The following is a 20,887-nucleotide window of genomic DNA, read 5'->3' as shown; positions in this document are numbered from 1 at the left end:
CTCCTTTGCTAGATATTGTACCATATTAGATCTCTCTTTCCTATGTCCAAGTTTCTTTTTTATACCTTTCAAAAATCTGTAGATTTTGTTCTTTATATTTATACATTTTTTCAGCTACGCCTTTTTCCAAATGGCCCATGGTTTCTTGGTCTATATAATGTTTTTCATGAATCTGTTATATTAACGAACACAACCTTTTGACAGTTTTTCTTGTGCAAGTATTTTTCTTTCCTGTAATTTTTCTCTTAATCTTTTTACGTATTTTCTATTTAGAAATGCTGGGCTTCTAGCATAATAGTAACAATACATACTTGTTTATAGTCCACCCTGTCATGCTTAAGGACCTTTTCTGGCTTACCAGTTTTTGTGTTTTTTTGTGTATTACTACTTTTTTCTGCAATGGGGGGGGGGGGGTCATTCTCCCCCTGAGCTTGTCCTAACCCTATTGTAGGACTATTTTTGTGTCGAGGATTCTACACTGTTTTTTTTCAGTCCTGGCACCAGTGCACCTACTAGGATTGGACACTTTTGATCCTGGGTCTTGTGGATCCAGCTGTCTTTTTTATTTTTTCATCTACTTCTGTCCATGATATATGATACATAAAGTGCAGTCTATATATGAGTGACATTTGTGAGATTTTGTTAAAACAGGGTCCACCTGATGAAGGTACTCACCAAGGCCTGAGGATGAATTCACTTCCAGCAATATTACTCTCCTTTGCTTGCAGATTTTATTCACCTTTCCATTCAGACCCCAAAGGCTGTGTGATTTGAGCTGTGTTGAATTAGTCTGAGATCAGCAATTAATTAGCTTATTAGCACCCACTCAGCTGCCAGCAATCCTTATAAAAGGAGTAGGTTTCAAACCACTTTTCTTTCAGTAGAGATATTTAGTTGCGCTACAAGTTTTAACCTAACAGTAAGGTTTTCCACAATTATTTTAAGAACTATTAAGTCAGGACGCTTACCATGACTATTTGATCTCCCATACCCTCACTCGGCAGTAAGATTTAGCTACGTTAAATATTTTTAACCTATCAGGTCTATGTACAACCTTCTACTATTAATTTACAATTGATTAATCAAAGCTATTATGCTTGCTGTAACTATGTGATTAGTGCTTCTCCATCAGAACTTGTCTTGGTTGCATAAAATGTTTCAACCAAAGAAATTTTTTTGCAAAACCTTCTACAATTAAAATGAAAACAGGCAAAAGTCAATACACTTTCAGTGATTGTATTAGTCTTTCAGTGCAATACTGTATATGCTACAATATGTCGCTGGATATATCTGCTGCATCTGTGCCAGCAAAACACAGATTATCACAGCAATCATTTATCTGGATACCAGTACTTCTGAAAAAATAGTTTGCCCCCAGGACATTCAGATAGGCAGGGTTTTGTTTTTAACTACATAAGCACTAGACACAAATGTCCCTTTTCATGAGTGACCCAGAAGCACTGCCTGCTTTGGTGACTTGCTAAGAGTCATGCAGCATGCAAATGAAGGTGGAAGGAATAGAAATCTATATTCTTGGTTACAGGAAGCAGCTTGTTATTAGCTCAGAGCCTTATTCTTCTGCACTAATGGCCAGACAAGGGATTTCTACTGTATTTCCCCAGGGAATTCTCCAAAGTAGCGGAAGACCACCAAACACTACCACCAAACACTAATACATGCGAGAGATGCAATTATACAGCCAAACTGGAGGCTAAGGTCTCTCAACCCAAGGCTGGATCAGACAGTCAAGAGGAGAAGGGAAATACTTGCATCACACCACCAGTCTCACATAGACCCATTAAACCAGCACCGGTAAAAAACACACATAAATACACGAAAACATACTCGAAGGCTCTAAATATAAATATGCAAAAGCAACAGAGATCTCCAAAGCAGACATCCAAGCAACCTCCACCCCCCAACACAAATCATGAAACACATACTTCACAAAACCAGTGTGCCATGCAATCACAGCCCTTAAGGCAAAATAACATACCCAACATAGTAGTAATAAGTGACTCTATAGTCAGGCAAACTGATGTCCAACTCACTAGGCTGAATAAGGAGAAGGTTACTGTTAGCTGCCTGTCGGGTGCCAGGATCCGCCACATAACACAAGCACTCAGGTCACTCCAGAACAAGTACAAATATGACTCTGTCATTTTCCATGTTGGTGTGAATGACCTGAGCCGTACCTCCCTGGACTACATGAAAAGAGACATGGAAGAGCTCTCTAATCTTGTAGCCCAGGCCGGTATGACCCTGACCCTGAGTAGCATCCTGCCCTCACCAAGACTGATACCACAGTATAAAGAAAAAATTATCAATTTCAACAATTGGCTAAGTTTCTGGTTTCATTCAAAGGGGATCCAGTGTCTGTCCACCTGGGATAACATGCTCGACAAGCCACGCTGCTTCGCTAGAGATGGCTTGCACCTGTCACCCTTAGGCTTTCAAATACTGGCCAAGGCTCTTGCCACCCCCATAGTGCCTTTTTTAGGCAAGGCTCAAAAGACAAACCCACCACCATAAATAGCACAAGTAACAAAAAACTGAGGGTAATGCTACTCAATGCCAGAAGTCTAAACCTTAAAATGCACACACTCAAGGCACTCCTCAATGTGGAGAAAATCGATATATGTGCAGTAACAGAAACCTGGTTTAAGGCTCCAGAGAGCACCCCAGCACTACCAGGCTACAACTCATACATTTCAGCCACAGAACCCGGAATGAAATGCAAAAGGTGGGGGCATATCCATATTCATCAAGGATACCCACACCTCCAGGTTTGTGGCACAGCACGATGCTTCAGAGATCATCCACGTGCAACTAACAACGGGCAAAACTGCACTTTAAATTGTAGTTTGCTACAGATCACCCACCATGTCCCAGTACCCCAATTCCGCATTTCTGGAAACACTGGGAAATATAAAGGTCCTACCAAACACCCTCATATTGGGTGATTTCAATTATCCAAACATTAATTGGGAGAACTACTCAAGTACTAACTCCCTTGTCCAACATTTCCTAGAATTCATAAACTCAAACGCCCTGGATCAACTGGTCAACACTCCCACCAGAGGTGACAACATATTGGACCTGGTCATCACCAACATGGGTGACCGGTACTCCACACCGGAGGTCAACCCCTCACTGGTTAGATTTGACCATAAACAAATCACTTTGGATAGCCACATTCCGCCCCCACCCCCGGACAAGGAAACCACTGTGAAAAACTTTTCAAAAGCAAACTTCACGTTACTTAAGACTGAGGTGAAAAGCTTCAAAGCCCCCATGCTAAAGGATAACATTGTCCAAGCTGCAAAATCATTTACTAATGCATTCTATGGGCACCTACAAGAATGCATGGATCATGCTATCCCAAGCAAAACCAAGACTCACTCCTCTAAGAAAAGGAAACCAGTCTGGTTGGACTCCTGCCATAAATAAGCTATACAATAGAAGGAGGAAACTAGTACAGAAAAGAGTAAAATCCCAAGAAGGGAAGACATCCCTGATCAGCATCAGCAGGAAACTACAATCCTTCATAAAATCATCCAAGGCGAGCTTTGAAAGAAAAATTGCCAAGGACTCCAAAGATAACCACAAGGCATTCTTTAGCTATGTCAAGAATCTAAGTGGCAATGCTCAGATCTGCTTGGAGTTAGTGCAGAATGGTCCAAAATACACTGAACTGACCAATATTGCCAACATTCTTGCAGACAGGTTCAGTGCAAACTTCACCCCCCTCTCACCCCCAAAAGGGCCCATAACCATACCAGAAAAATATAGAGTCCCTGAAATCACAGACACTCAGGTTAAACCAGCCCTTTCCAGAGCCAAAAACACAGCATCAATGGGACCGGATGGTGTCCCAGACTGCATCTTACACGAGCTTAAAGACGAACTAACCCCTCACCTAAACACACTGTTCGAACTCAGCCTCTCCACAGGTTATGTACCCATAGAGTGGTGCACAGCAACAGTTATTCCACTCCACAAAGGTGGAGCCACAACAGACCTCAGGAACTATCACCCTATAAGCCTGACTAGCTTGGTCTGCAAGGCTATGGAGCTCATTATCATGGAATTCATTAACAGAGACATTGGGAACCTCCAAACACTGGACCCTACCCAGTTCGGCTTTGTTAAGGGCAGATCATGCCTCCTAAACCTGGTGGACTTCTTTGAGACAGTTACCAAGTCTATAGATGAGGGAAAGGTGGTACACACAGCCTACCTAGACCTCGCAAAGGCCTTTGACACCATTCCCCATTCTGGTATTATAGACAAGCTCACCAGCCAGAACATAAATCCCTACGTCACAAGATGGGTTGCCAACTGGCTCACGGACAGAACCCACATGGTAAGAGATGCGGGAGCTAGGTCTGACTCTAAACTGGTTACAAGTGGCGTTCCCCAGGGCTCAGTCCTAGGACCCCTCCTGTTCGGCATATACTTCTCAGAGGTACAGGCAAGCACAGGCTGACCAAGTTCACAGATGACTGCAAACTAGGGGCTATAATTGACTCTCCAGCTGACACAGACATCCTCTAAAAGGGTCTCACTGAGACAGACACCTGGTGTCAAAATCATGGCCTCAAGCTAAATGCCAAAAAGTGCATAGTCATCCCCTTTGGAAAAAACAAATTACCCACAAACTACCACATAGGTGGTAGACCCCTAAATACAGAAGATGTAATAAGGGATCTGGGGACCCAAGTAGATAGTAAACTCTCCTTTGATAATCACATTGCCAAAGTGGTTCGAAAATCCTTCTATGTGGCACGCCATATCACAAAAGGGTTCGCATCCAGATCAAAAGAGGTCATTGTGCCCCTCTACTCATCACTTATCAGACCCTTCATAGAGTACAACGCCCCATTTGGGATTTATCTTACAAGACACCTGCAACAGCTGGAAAGACCACAGAAGTACTTCACCAAGAGGATCACTGGCCTCAAACAGATGCCCTATGCAGCTCGACTGAAGAAACTCCAGCTGTACTCAGTTGCATACCGCCTACTCAGAGGTGATCGCTGCCTGACATACAAGGCCATGTCCAACCCAGAACTGATGGACATGCTCCACCTAAAGAAAAGCTTATCCCCTCGAGCCAAAGCCTCTAGGGATCTAAACCTCACCACAACAATAAATAGGATGTGCTGGAGGGATAGATTCCTGTCACAGAGACTTTCCATGCTTTGGAACAAGATTCCAATCTACATTAGGCAGAGCTCCTCGCTAACAGTCTTTAAAAGAAACCTTGACGAGTGGATGGGAAAGTTTACCCCGGGGATCACTTCAGTGGCTCTGTTGGACAGAGGCACAGGGAACTAATCTAAGGGGGGCGGCAAAAGCCAAAACATTCTGGATAGGCTTATAAATGCCTTTGAGCAGATAGCCTAGTACCTACCTATAAGAAAGGTATAAATCTGGAAAGTTATAAGAGGGAGATAGGAAGGACTGAAAGATGAAGAAATAACTGAGGATGTGGAAAGTGCAATGTGAGATCTGAAGGAGGACAAAATGCAAACAACAAGATCCCTCTGATGAACACAAAAAGGAGTGATAGCAGCAGACTCTTAAAATGCAAAATATAAAAATACAAATCCACATGGCAGACAGTATCCAAACAACTTCAAGAAATCACAAATAAACTTGAATTGGAACAGGTGTTCCAGGAGTTAGACAATCTATCCTTAAACTATGATAATTTGGAACAAATAATGATACATTAGAACAGCGATTACACAAAATAAAAAATAATTATCGAAATCTCTGTAATAGAAAATTCAAGAAGAAATCGTTATGTTGATAATGGAATAGAGATAATTGAGAGTGAGATAATTAAAAAATGCAAAACTGTTTAGTTACTTTATTCCATTGATTGTCGATTATCACTCGCTCTGGGCCAGTGCTCCTATTTGTTCCCATCACCAGGGTAAGGGTGGACCAGCAGACATCATCCTTCACACAGCTATCAGGGGTAGATTATGATTTTTTGTTTTGTATCCCTAACATTTCTGCATGTACTGTGTGGAGTACAAGGGAGGAGCCATGCAGTGGTCTTTCTGTGAAGGACATCTGCTCATTTTTACAAGAGTTCTTCTTTCATGCATCACTGCCTATTTCCTGAAAGTATGGGGGGTGGATTCCTTGGTATCTGCCAAGGAAATTGCAGCTACTCAATGTGCTCCCAAGTGTGTGCAACCCTCTCTAGCCCCCAGGAAATGCAAGGGGGCCACTCCATTTCAATTATCGACATCCTTGCCTGACTCCTCCAGTGCCGAGGCCACTAATTGAATTCTAATCATCTATGTTGCAGTCAGGGCTCTATCCCTCTGCACCATGGAGCCAGCTAAAAAAATAAAGAATTTACAACAAGGGTCTATAGAAAACCAAAATAGGAATAACAGCAGTTCCAGAAAGCTGGGATGCACAAGTAGGTTTGAGGAAAATGCTTTATAGAGTTTATGCAGCATTTCTTGATTTTAAGCTGGAAGGAACTTTTCAAACAGAATTAATTCATGTGATTAAGAAGATCACAGGCCACTATTTAGCTGACGTCCATCATAATCAAATTCTCCTTGTTTAGGTTCATAGGTTCATAGGTAAGTACTAGGCTATCTGCCCGAGGGCATCTGTAAGTCCAGCCAGAATGTGTTGGCTTTTGCCGCCCCCTTAGATTAGTTCTCTGTGCCTCTGTCCAGCAGAGCCATTAGTTCCCTGTGCCTCTGTCCAGCAAACCACTGCAGTGATCCCCGGAGCATGTCCATCAATTCTGGGTTGGACATGGCCTTGTATGTCAGGCAGAGATCACCTCTGGGTAAGCGGTATGCAACTGAGTACAGCTGGAATTTCTTCAGTCAGGCTGCATAGGGCATCTGTTTGAGGCCAGTAATCCTTGGTGAGGTACTTCTGTGGTCTTTCCAGCTGTTGCAGGTGTCTTGTAAGGTACATCCCAAATGGGGCTTTGTACTCTATGATGGGTCTGATGATTGATGAGTAGAGGGGCACAGTAGCCTCTTTTGTTCTAGATGCGAACCCTTTTGTGATTAGATGGGCCACATAGAAGGATTTTCTAACCACCTTGGCAATATGATTATCAAAGGAGAGATTACTATCTACTTGGGACCCCAGATCCCTTATTACATTTTCTGTATTTAGGGGACTACCACATATGTGTTAGCTCATGGGTACTTTGTTTTTTCCAAAGGGGATGGCTATGCACTTTTTGGCATTTAGCTTGAGGCCATGATTTTGACACCAGGTATCCATCTCAGTGAGACCCTTCTGGAGGATGTATGTATCAGCCAGAGTCAATTATGGCCCCCAGTTTGCAGTCGTCTGCGAACTTGGTCAGCCATGGTCCTCCTGTGCTTGCCTGTACCTCTGAGAAGTATATACCGAACAGGAGAGGTCCCAGGACTGAGCCCTGGGGGACGTCCACTTTTAACTGGTTTAGAGTTGGACCTAAATCCTGCAACTCTCACCGTGTGGGTTCTATCCGTGAGCTAATTACCAACCCATCTCGTGACATAGGGGTTTATGTTCAGGCTGGTGAGCTTGTCTATAATACTAGAATGGGGAATGGTGTCAAAAGCCTTTGGGAGGTTTAGGTAGGCTGTGTGGACCTCCTTTCCCTCGTCTAAAGCCTTGGTAACTGTCTCAAAGAATAAATAAGTGAATTACTATTGCTAGCTGTCATCACACAGAAATGCATTCAGTTACATGGAGCAGCTACATCCATAGATGAAGACTTATAAAAAGTAGTGATTATGAATCGTAGGAGACAATTTGCAGGACTACATAGATTTTCATGGACAAGGACTATAAAATCCTATTTTTATATCCCACAATCTTAAAAGTGGCCTGGAAGGTGCTGCTGATGACCCCCCCCCCACTGTGAAATAAGTACAGTTAAAAATACTGGTAAAATTAAATAGTTCCATCTTTTATCACTATAGGTCTCCCATGACTGCAATGTATTGTTTGAAAATATGCAAAATAATATCCTTTAGAGATATCACTCTTCAGTATAAAATATTACAGATAATTTGTTATACTCCTAAAAATTATATTTTATCGGGTCCACATCTTTTCCTGTTCACATTTTGGAGCTCCTCGTGTAAGCAATAGTCACTGCTGGTGGCACTATCCTTACTTCCATTTGGTAGGAAAAAACAATCTATTTTTAAAGTAATATTTAAGGTGTAAGTGTCAATGAACCTGAGCAGGTTATTATGCAGTTGCCAACACACACACACACATATATATATATATATATATATATATATATATATATATATATATATATATCTATATATGGGTCTACCTGACAACACTGATGCGCTAAAATACCGAAAACGAAATCACCGACACCACAAAACCGAAAGTTCAGAAACACGAAACGTCACATACCCGACAAACCACAATCCCAACAGTCAACAAACAAAACAAATAACCTGTCAAAAAAACACACACACAACACAAGCACACCAAAAACCTTACAAACCTACACTGAACCTTACATACACAACTATCTATGCACTAACCTTAACCGAAGCCCTAACCTTAAGGTCCGTCACTATCGCACACTCACATAACCCGCTCCCTAACCCTAACTCACTTAACCCACCCCTATCCCCAACGTCTGCCACTATCGCACACTCACCTGACCTGCGCCCTAACCCTAACTCACTTAACCCGCCCCTAACCCTACAGACCGTCGCTATCTCACACTTACCTTACCCACACCCTAACCCTGACATCCATCACTACCGCATACTTACCCACTAGCGCTCATTTGACATGTCGGTGTTCTCAGCATTGGGATTCTCAACTGTCAGTCATCTTCATTGTCGATCTTGCAGTGTCCTTCTCGTTAACGCCGAAAGCTTGAAATGACGACATCAGGTAGACCCATATGTATGTGTGTGTGTGTGTGTGTGTGTGTGTGTGTGTGTGTGTGTGTATACATTTAATTTGGTAACTATGATAGCTATGAGGTTACATTTAGCAAGAATGAAAATGCAATCTTTGCCATTACTTCCAGAATAATAGTACTTTAGACAGTTTCATATATTATTGTATTTAACAAGACAACATGATATATATGTTTCATTCATGCCATTTTGTTCAGAAAAGGATTATTTAAGACTTTTTGTCACATCCATGCTTGACTCACTTTGTAAAGATCAGAACACTCAGTTAAGGACATTTTCTTTCCCTTGAGAATGAATGGATGCTTTGCAGAGAGTATATTGAGAAGAGTAGGAGTTTGGGGTATAGTACCCTACACGAGAGGTACAGGAGGCTTGCCACCTGCAAAAACTCTTGTTTCAGTAGTATAATGTAACATTTCCCATTATTGTTATACTTTTCTGGTGTTTCATTTTCTGAGGTTTGTGACTTTGATTAGTTATTTAGTTATTTTGATTATGTTTGTTTGTTTGCTTGTTTCCTAATCAAAAGACTGTTTAAATTTATGATCTTAATCCATTAGGCACCCTGATATGAAGCTAATGCAAATATGGTATTTAATAATAGAGTACAATTACAGTGGAGAAATTAATCTTTGCAGTAGCCTGAAATAGTGCATCATAGGATATCATAGAAGAAAGATCACAAGTTCCGGTTGTTCACACACAGCTAGATCATGACTACCTAGGTGGCATGATGATTGATTTGTGGAGTCATTGTGTACATTGGAAATGTGAGTTTTACTTTTATTTTCCACCTTTGTCCTGATCTCCATGCTTGTGACTTTTAGAAGCAGATATATTTACCTGTTGTGGGGTAAGGGCTTGCTACCTACATTTGGCATGCAGGGCGGCATGCTCGCCTGTGACAATTGTGTGTGTTTTACAGCCTTGGCAGGCTCACTGTTTTGAGGCTATGAGCTCCTGTGGCTTTAGATGATTTTAGTTTAGATGAACAGTATTTTATGTAAATGACACCTACTTAATCATAGTAAACCCAACTACACATACAGAAAGGTAGAAGTTTAAATTGAACAAAGCATCTTAATTAATTTTCAGCTTAATTAAAGAATATTAAAATACAGTTTAAAATGAAGGAATCTGAATAATTAATAAAACAAATCTACTCTTTCCTCTTCTGCTTGACCTTATATGTTTTCCTGCTGCTCTCTTTATGTTTCTTACTCTTGATTGACCTTCTTTACTGAAATTTCTTTTATATGTCAAGGATATAGCACTGGAATTAATTTTATATAATCTATATATATATATATATATATATATATATATATATATATATATATATATATTAAACCAAAAACTTCAAGAACAATGCAATAACGAACCATGAAAGTATAAACTTTATTATATAAACCTAGTAAGCACTTTCATTCCAAAAGGAACTTCTTCACACCAAGTCAAAGACTTAAAAAAACTTATTTAAAAGATTACATCAGAAACAGCTGGCCAAAGTGAATCAATGAATTAACCCTTTCCTTTTTAAGACTACCTTGTAATTCTCCCTTTCCCTTTAATCCAGGGAAATTATATGGATTTAATTTTACCTGCCAACAGTATTCTTTCCAATTTAAGTCATCCTCAACATCATACATATATATATTGGTTACCTTATACTGCATAATTCTTAGTGATACATTTTTTCTATTACTGTTTCTGACATGGTAAATAAAATTAAATAAAACCTGAATAAAGAGACTCTCACTCTGGGAAGTTTAATGTAGATCACACATATAATAGAAGACTAAATACTAAATTTACTGTTAGAAATACAGTTATTTTAATTTTATTATAGATTTGACATATCTTTCTAAAAATAATACATTATGCAAATATTCCTAGGCTGAAATGAAAGACATTTGAAATTAATGCCAAAACATGTCATTGGTAAAATGTGTGATTGTTTGGATCATGTGTATTCTCCCTTACCTTTCAGGTCGGAATTCTTCTGGCTCTGGAAAGTGATCTGGGTGCCGGTGCAAGGCATAGAGGGGTACCATAATGACCGTTCCCTTGGGAATTATTATTCCATTTATTTCAATAGTTTTCTTACAGATTCTTTCTATGCGTCCTGCATTTGGGTATAACCTCATTGATTCATTTATCACCATGTCAAGGTATTCCATTTGCATCAAGGCATCATATGTCACAGAAGCCTGTGGCAGTTTGAAATGAAACAATGTAAGTCACATGTACAGCAACGTTGATTGTGAAATCATGCTTTATGAAAGCCAATTCAAACATGAAATAGGTTACAAAGCATGCAGACGTATGTTGAAGAGCACAGAATATCTACCAAAAATAAATACACTTTTTCTGACTATTAACAGACCAAGTACCTTTGCTCCAAGCTTCTATTACTTCAAGAAGGAGGACTGACATAAAATACATCCATTTTTATGCATGACTTATTGACTTCATTTAATGTGTACTTTAAGTGTAAAAGTGACAATATGTATTAAAAATACTAATGATTATAGTTATTTGCCATATATATATATACATATATATATATATATATAGAGAGAGAGAGAGAGAGAGAGAGAAGGAGGGTGATATGGGTTACTTGTGATTTATTATTAAGATATATATATATATATATATATTACTCTGGGTCTATATTACTTCAATGAAAATTCAGTTCAGTGATGGACTTTTCAGTTCACTTACGTTGAACTGTTCATACTGAGATTATGGTGCAGTGAGGATCAGGAAATTTGTCCTTTCCCCACTGTAGTGCGATCTCAAACTTGGTAAAATTAATTAGCGGGGGGGTCATATTTCGATGAACGGCATTTCCACTGAAATGACGTTCGGTGAAATGTCACTTTGCTGAAGTGATATAGACTCATTAGTCTAGGCAGTATGATATCACAATTGTTGTATTTGTAATCTGGGCTGTTTCTTTGGACATTATTAGTCCTGGGGATATTTACAGATGAAACCCACTGATTAGCTATACTTTCCTTCACTGAATAAAAACTTCTTACTTCTGCATTGTGGATTAGTACATTTTGACCAGTGCCACCTAAGATTTAATTAGTCCTTCTAAGGTTTACTAAAAAATAAGCTCTAGTTATAAAATGTTATGAAATTATATATCATCTTCTGAAATAAAAATCTTTTGAGTAAAAAAAAAAAAAAAAAAAAAAAAATAAGCTCTAGTATTCAGAAAATTTAGCTGCATATAGTAGATGATTTTGCATGAAGGTAATTCACATGTAGGTGTGTGCAATTTAGAGATACACATACCACGAATTGCACATGTCAAAATGCAGATCTGGCTACCACATATGCTAATGGCTATATAATCAGATCTGAATCAGCAACATTAATAAAATACCATGTATATAAAAGAGGCAAATGAAGATGGTGGAGTGATTCAGAAAGTTATAAACTCTGTAATGCAGAGCCATAACATCAGTGTGTTAAAAAAAGTAAATAAATCTCTGTGTTCAAATCTCTGTGTTCATGACATGAAGACTGGAAATATGTTACAGACTGCTGCATCATCATTTAATGTGTAGCTGCAAAAATATATTATTGTAGTTACAAGCCGTGGTTGTCTGCATTGTTACCTTCATAGGCTCCATGTCATCTGACCAGGCTTAACAGTTCATGCACTCTATGCTACCAACATTATGGACTGATACAGCGTAAATAGGGACACCAAGCACGACACTGTGGTCCTGGACTGGCCTCATATATAGTCATGGAATATCTATCATAGTTGATACCAAGGTATATGTGGCTTTATGCACTCTAGCTACAAGGAAATTTCAGCAACTGACGGTGGCACCTTTGGGTTATCTCACAGATCTGCCTCAAGAATCATACATGGTAAGGTCTTGCTGTGTCTATTAATGGTGGCTGCCAAAAAAGCAATTACTAGAAAAAGGAAATAAAAATCTAAACCAACTATACTGAAAGTAGTGAATATAGTAACCGAGATAATACAACTGGAACGGAGATCTTTAGAAAAGGGAAGGAGCAAATTACATAGGAAAAAATGGGAATTGTGGGAACAATACATACAAGGGAGGAATGAGGTCTAAAAGGCAGCAGGAATTAAATGAGCTATCTAATGTTCGACTGAGAAAGATTGGATAGGTTATAAGTGTTGTATAATGTTTGCAACTGGGAGTATGTAAGTATGGTTTGTGATGTAAAATGCTTGTGACTAGGATTGTGTCAGAGTAGTTTGTTTTCATTTACATAAATGTATGATTGCCTATGTAGTAAGTGATGGTTTAATAAAGACTTTTCTTTAAAAAAGGCAGGAATTGAGTAATTTATGTATTATTGCTTAGGTTATATGATATATAGCAACACATGTGAAGTATAATGTTTGTTAAGTTAATATAGTTTGATTACTTTTATATGAATGTAAATTTGCCTATGTCACAAGTGATTATTCAGTTAAGGTGTTTGGGGAAAAAAAGAATCCTACATCAGTTTCTGGATGCCATGATGCTACATTAGGGGATGCAAATGTAATTCTCATGTAGCACAGTGGAGAGACACAACACCATGCAGGATCTCTGTGATATAGTGATAAAAGTGAACCATGCAAACCCAACACTCTGGCATCCACTGCCTGAAAACTGCCCATCCCTAAACAACATCATTCAACCATACTTCCCAAATAAGGTTTTATATTCAAGAGGTAAATTGTTTCTCAGTATCACCAAAGCATACAATAGTGCAGGAGACTCCTTGCATTCAACTAATGTGGTCAAAGCCTGTGAACCACATCCCATTACCACTAAAAGCAACCCAAGACAGATGCCTGGTGTCAGAGCCATGGCCTCCAGCTCAATGCCAAAAAGTGCATTGTCATCCCCTTTGGTAAAACCTCTGTACCCATGAACTACCACACAGGCAGCAATCTACTTAACACTGAATGTGTGATAAGAGACCTTAGGATCCAGGTGGACAGCAGTCTCTCCTTTGAAAGTCACATCACCACAGTAGTCAGGAAGTCCTTCTACGTGGCACACCTCATCATAAAAGGGTTCTCATCCAGGAAAAAAGAGGTCATTGTTCCCCTCTACTTGACACTCATTAGACCCATTATAGAGTACAATGCCCCTTTTGGAATGTACCTCACAAGACATCTGCAGCAGCTGGAAAGGCCACAGAAATACCTCACAAAGAGGATTACTGGCCTCAAACAAATGCCCTACACTGACTGTCTAAAAAAACTCCAGCTTTACTCCGTAGCATATCGTCTACTCCGAGGTGATCTCTGCCTAACATACAGAGCTATGTCAAACCCAGAGCTGTTGGACATGCTACACCTAAAGAAATCCCAATCCCTCCGAGCTACATGTTCTAGGGACCTAAACCTTGTCACCACAATAAACAGGACATGCTGGAGGGATAGATTCCTGTCCCCGAGATTGCCCATACTCTGGAACAGGCTACCCCATCTATGTCAAGCAAAGTTCTTCATTAGCACTCTTCAAGAAAAATCTTGATGAGTGGATGGGAAATAGGAAATACACCTCGGGGATCACTTCTGTGTCTCTGTTCGACAGTGGCACAGGAAAATAACTTTCTTGGGTGGTGTAAGCCAGGAAACCTTGTTGGCTAGGCTTATGTAGGCCCTTGGGCCGATAGCCTAGTACCTACCTATGAACCAATGAACCTATGAACATGGGTCACAATACTTGATAGGATGGGTACTAGGGGGCAATGCCAGACTATTCTGAATGATTCAGAGGATTGACATGGCAGACAGAATGGCTTCTCCACCTCTGGAAGGTTTTGAATTACAAAAATAAAATGAAAATGAAGCAATGTACACCAAAGCAACACTTCCACTGTTAGAAGAACCAGACCGTTGGAGAAACGTTGAAATAGAAAAGACTTTATTGCTCTTGTCTTGTATATAGCATTAAAAACTTCGCTATTCAGTGAAAATCATTCATTTATACCAAAAAAAAGTTGAAATCAAGCGCTTTCGCTTGGTCTCAATACCAAGCTTTATCAAGATAAAATGTGTGCTGAATAGAGCTGTTAATATAGGGCTCATTTACCACCATGTGACAACAGGTAATAATTAGGCTTTAAAGCTATACATTCATTAATTTATCTGCCTACACTTCATTTAAAACATTTACACCATTACTATCTATTACATTAATGTTCATATAAATAAAATATAAAAAAATAGAACACAATTTATTTAATATTAACCTTATTAAAAATGTTGTAATATTTGATCCATAATCTTATGTCCTATAGTAAAATTCAGTTCACTTTGAATCTTTTACCCTAATACCTGGTTATATACTACAAGTATCTACTTCAACTAATGTATACATAAATATATAAATATATAAAAATGTATATAAAATATGTACATATAAATAAATATTTCAATATATAAATAAATAGACAAATATTTCCAAAAATATTCTCAAAAATATATTTTATAAATATTTTTTAAAAACATTTTTTAAAAACATTTTTTAAAAGCTGTCCCTGAAATACTTGTTAAAAACCAATGTATTATTGCAAAAAATAATAACGTATTGTCATATGTTATATCACATTAATGTATCAAAACAAATAGCATACTGATAACAAAATCAGATGATTGACAATTTCTATACACAATACATCCACTTACTTATATAATCACAGTCTGGCCATTCTTAATTTAAGAACACTTTTTATGTTTATATTATCATTCAAGCCTGGACTAGTAGCAGCATCTAATTTAAGCTGCCACAAAAGTTCCTTATATTCTAAACGTGCTTCCCAATCACCCCCTCTACCATCCATTTGTACTTGTTCTAACACAATAAAGTTTATACTCATTTCTGGGCATGAAATAGAATGTTTGTAAAAAGCATTGGTTTCTTTTTTTCTAGAAACCTCATACAAATGCTCGTAAATTCTCTTTCTTAATGATCTCTCTGTTTTACCAACATAAAAATTAAAACACTTTGTGCAATAACCCAGATATACTATTCCTTGCATTGCACAATTCGCATAATTGTTGGCTTTGAAATGAAAATTCCTTGAAGGGATATATAACGAGCCTCTGTTTAAAATAGATGTGCACTGCTTGCACATTCCACATTTGTAGGTGCCTTTTTTTGAATTACCCTGTTTTTCTCTAAAGTTATTTTATTATGATTTGTTACCTGCATGTGTTTTATACATATTTTACAGTAATATAGTTAGTTCCCCTGCCACATGACTATATTATTATAAATCTTCAGATTTACATCAAAATAAGCAAATGTCTTCCAGAGTTCATAAGTTCATAGGTAGGTACTAGGCTATCGGCCCAAGGGCCTATGTAAGCCTAGCCAGCAAGGTTTCCTGGCTTATGCCACCCAAAAAGTTATTTTCCTGTGCCACTGTCGAGCAGAGACACAGAAGTGATCCCCGGGGTGTATTTCCTATTTCCCATCCACTCATCAAGATTTTTCTTGAAGAGTGCTAATGACTAACTTTGCTTGACATAGATGGGTAGCCTGTTCCAGAGTATGGGAAGTCTCAGGGACAGGAATCTATCCCTCCTGTTTATTGTGGTGACAAGGTTTAGGTCCCTAGAGCGTGTAGCTCAGAGGAATTGGGATTTCTTTAGGTGTAGCATGTCAACAGCTCTGGGTTTGACATAGCTCTATATGTTAGGCAGAGATCACCTCGGAGTAGGTGATATTCTATGGAGTAAAGCTGGAGTTTTTTGAGATGGTCAGTGTAGGGCATTTGTTTGAGGCCAGTAATCCTCTTTGTGAGGTATTTCTGTGGCCTAACCAGCTGCTGTCTTGTGAGGTACATTGCAAAAGGGGCATCAAACTCTACAATGGGTCTAATGAGTGTCGAGTAGAGGGGAACAATGACCTCTTTTTTCCTGGATGAGAACCCTTTTATGATGAGGTGTGCCACGTAGAAGGACTTCCTGACTACTGTGGTGATGTGACTTTCAAAGGAGAGACTACTGTCTACCTGGGTCCCAAGGTCTCTTATCACACATTTGGTGTTAAGTAGATTGCTACCTATGTGGTAGTTCATGGGTACAGAGTTTTTACCAAAGGGAGTGACACTGCACTTTTTGTCACTGAGCTTGAGGCCATGGCTCTAACACCAGGCATCTGTTTCAGCGAGGCCCTTCTGTAGGATGTCCACATCATTTGGGGACTTGACTATGGCTCCTAGTTTGCAGTCATCTGCGAACTTCGTTAGCCAGATGCCTTCTGTGTTAGCCTGTACTTCAGAGAAGTAGAAACCAAACAAGAGAGGTCCCAGGACTGAACCCTGTGGTACTTCACTTGTCACTGGTTTGAGGTCAGATTTGGAGTCTGCAACTTTTACAGTGTGGGTTCTGTCAGTGAGCCAGTTGGCAACCCATCTTGTAACATAGAAATTATATCTAGTTTAGTGAGTTTAGCTATAATTCTATTATGGGGGATGGTGCCGAAAGCCTTGGCGAGGTCAAGATAGGCTGTGTGAACCACCTTACCCTCATCTACGGCTTTGGTGACTGCCTCAAAGAAGTCGATCAGGTTCAGGAGGCATGATCTGCCTTTCACAGACCCGAACTGGGTGGAATCCAGAGTTTGGAGGTTACCAATGTCTTTGTTTATGAGTTCCATGATGATGCGTTCCATGGCCTTGCAGATCAGGCTAATAATTCCAAAAGAAATGCTGTAATTACGGAGAAAGCAAGCACGAACTGAATAAATATAATTCCACTTTATTTAACACGCCAAAATAACCAACATGAACGCCTTAAATTCAACCATGCGTTTTCGTCCACACAACTCAGACTTCATCAGATGAATTAATTAATTACCTCAATTATATTTATACACCATTTAAAAATATAAACCAATGAAACCCCTTTATTTCATTTCAAACACTCTAATCATTCTTTCAGTGGGCTCATAAATATTCATTATTACCATTACGTTCTACTCTTGTGGGTTCATTATAAAAACAAATACGTACTTTAAAAATATTAATAAAATCATATTAATAAATAAGTTTTATTTCATTAAATACTTTAAAAACTTCAAAATTTAATATTGCTTAAAATAGGAGAACAAATCTTGTAAGAAATAAAGTGCTTATAAGTGCAATGCTTATGTAATTCATTTCTTTACTAAACAAAATGTGGGGAAACAGCACCATCTATTGTCCTAAGAGAATATTACATTAGTACTTTACATTTTTGTAGCCCTTATTTTTAATAGTGGCAAAATAGAAAGATAGTCATTTAACCCTGGAAATTTTCCTGCTTTTAGGGTTACTTGCCACCATAATTCTTTTGTTTATAAGTTCCATGATGATGCGTTCCATGGCCTTGCAGATCAGGCTCATCAGGCTAATAGGTCGATAGTTCCCGGGATCAGTGGTGGCTCCCCCTTTGTGGAGTGGGATAACTATTGCTGTGTGCCATTCAGTGAGCACAAAGCCTGATGCAAGGCTATTATTGTACATGATACTTAAGTGGGGAGCCAGTTCATTCTGAAGTTTGTGTAAAGCGCAGCCTGGGATGTTGTCCGGTCCCATGGATGCTGTGTTTTTGGCTTCAGAGAGTGCAGCTTTTACCTGCGTAGTTGTGATTACAGGGACTCTGCATTCTTCCTGTATAGATATGGGCCCTTTTGGGGGTGGGGGTAAAGTTAGCAATGAACCTATCTGCCAGGATGTTGGCAATATCAGTTGGTTCTGTAATTTTCATGCCGTTGTGCTGTAACTCAGAGCAGATCTGGGTGTTGCCATTGAGATTCTTGACATAGCTATAGAATGTTTTGTGGTTGTCTTTAGAATTAGTGGCAATTTTGTTATGGTAGCTAGCTTTGGAGGATCTTATAAGGGATCTCAGCTTCTTACTGAGGCTGACCAGGGAGCTCCTCCACTCATGGGATTTTACTCTCTTTTGCAACAGTTTCTTCCTTCTGTTGTACAGTTTGTTTATGGCAGGGGACCACCAGATTGGCTTCCTGTTTTTTGGAGGATATCGTCTTGGTTCTGTTTGGGATAGCACGATCCATGCACTCGTGTAAGTGCTTATAGAGTGCATTTGTGTAGGATTCAGCAGTTGTAACTGTATTGTCCATCTGCATGGGTGTCATGAAGTTCACCACTTCTGTCTTACTAAGTATGAAGCTGGTTTTGGAGAAATGTTTTACCATGGTTTCCTTAATGGAGGGTAGGGGCAGGATGTGGATATCAAGGATGATTAGCCTATGGTCAGATCAGACCAACGAGCAGTTGACTTCAGGTGTGGAACACCGGTTACTAATGTTAGTAATGACTAGGTCTAGGATGTTGTTGCCCCTGGTGGTGGTGTGGATAAGTTGATCCAGGGCATTGGAGTTTACGAATTCCAGAAAGCGTTGAACTAAGGAGTTGGTACACGAGTAGTTTTCCCAGTTAATGGTGGGGTAGTTGAAGTTTTAAGTTTAAGATTCAAGTTTTGCCTGGATCATTACAATAACAACAAGGTATTGTAATATAACTGAATATTATCAGTTAGGAGTAAAAACCTGCAGTTTATCAGTAAGTTCAGAGAATATAATTGCAGACCAGAGGTATATTAGGATATGCAGGCAGTTATCATTGTTAGTTCAGTATTGCCCACTACATTAATTCACACATGGCACAGTATAAGGAAATGTATTGCATTTCATCAGCTGCAGATTAACATTTTATATAACTTTTAATTAGCTATAATGTGCCAGAATGATGGTCTGTGACCTTTTCTTCTCCTGCTAATATGTTCAATTATTCTCTTAGTACAAATAAAGCAGCGCACAATAATGTTTTAGAGGCTGCAGGGTGAGGTTAAAGAAGTGTTACACAGAGTGAAAAAGGAGGTAACAGGTTTAATGACTACATGGAAAAATGTGACACTGAAGGTGGCAGGAAGAACAGTGGCATTAAAGCTACACATTCAATCAGAGGTCATATTAGTTATGAGACAAAAACCAAAACAGGGTATTGTTGGAAGACTTGAAAAGAAGCACATGCTAGTGATGGATATTTAGGAAAGGAAGGTGCAGTGTTATTGAGAATGTTTTGGGATAGGGGAGATAGAGAAGTTGGGGCTATCATATTATAGGGATTATGTGAAATGAATGGTAAGGCATGTGGAACTTGTAATTATGAGGGGTGTAGGATAAGGATAACAGGGGTAATGAAAGACAAGAATGGATGTAGATAAGTACGTGAGACATTGACTTTGATAAAATAGCTATGGAAGGCACTGGACAGAGAAATGAGAAATGGAAGTTTGAGTCATGGGAGGCAAGGGAAAGTAAAACAGGAAATCAAAGTGACAGAGGAAGCTTTCAGAGGTGTGAAAGAATAATAAATTAAAAATAGAAGTGAAAATGATGGAAAATGTGGAGTGGAAGAAAAGGGAAAACTGTAAATGAAATGGTTAGTGGAGGAGAAATTGGAGATGCTAATGAGACTGAAAACTGGAGGATAAGTAGAGGATATGTACAATACATTTTGGCAGAATATTTATATTTGGAGTTTGCTTGTCCCAGTGAAGAAGGAGGAAGAGGAAAGGGGGGGGGAGTGGAGCTGACTGTGATTTGGGTACTTGAGTGTTGGATAAAATATAAGAAATTTAAAGGAGAGAGAAAATAAATCTATACAGATGGAGAGAAAAGGAAACCAGCAACAAGTGTGGAACAGGTGTGGAATAAGGAAATCGCATTACCACTAGTGGAGAGGAATGGGAAGATGTGTAGAGTGTTGCAAGAAATTTGTTTTTATATAAGCTCTATAGTAAATGTATGAGGATAATATAAATTTGGTGCCTGTTAATGGTAGATATTTATAGAAATGGAGTGGGAAGATTGTTGGAGGTACGGACAAGAGGATGCAAGATTATTCTGTAGGTTACA

General features: G+C 39.0%; 1 protein-coding gene across 1 annotated transcript in view; it reads right to left on the bottom strand.

Moving 5' to 3' along the window:
- Positions 1-20,887, bottom strand: part of LOC122816666 (cytochrome P450 3A9-like) — a gene marked incomplete in the record, with an annotated part of 160,184 nt that overhangs the window by 16,041 nt on the left and 123,256 nt on the right. Inside the window, 1 exon segment of the mRNA XM_044089620.1 lies at positions 10,932-11,158. Within this exon segment, the coding sequence (XP_043945555.1) occupies positions 10,932-11,158 (227 nt within the window).

The sequence above is a fragment of the Protopterus annectens genome, chromosome 12.part0, assembly GCF_019279795.1.
Source record: "Protopterus annectens isolate FY-2018-M chromosome 12.part0, PAN1.0, whole genome shotgun sequence".
In the NCBI taxonomy this organism is placed as follows: Eukaryota; Metazoa; Chordata; order Ceratodontiformes; family Protopteridae; genus Protopterus; species Protopterus annectens.
The sequence above is the reverse complement of the archived record's forward strand: the minus strand, read 5'-3'. Positions and strand labels throughout refer to the sequence as shown.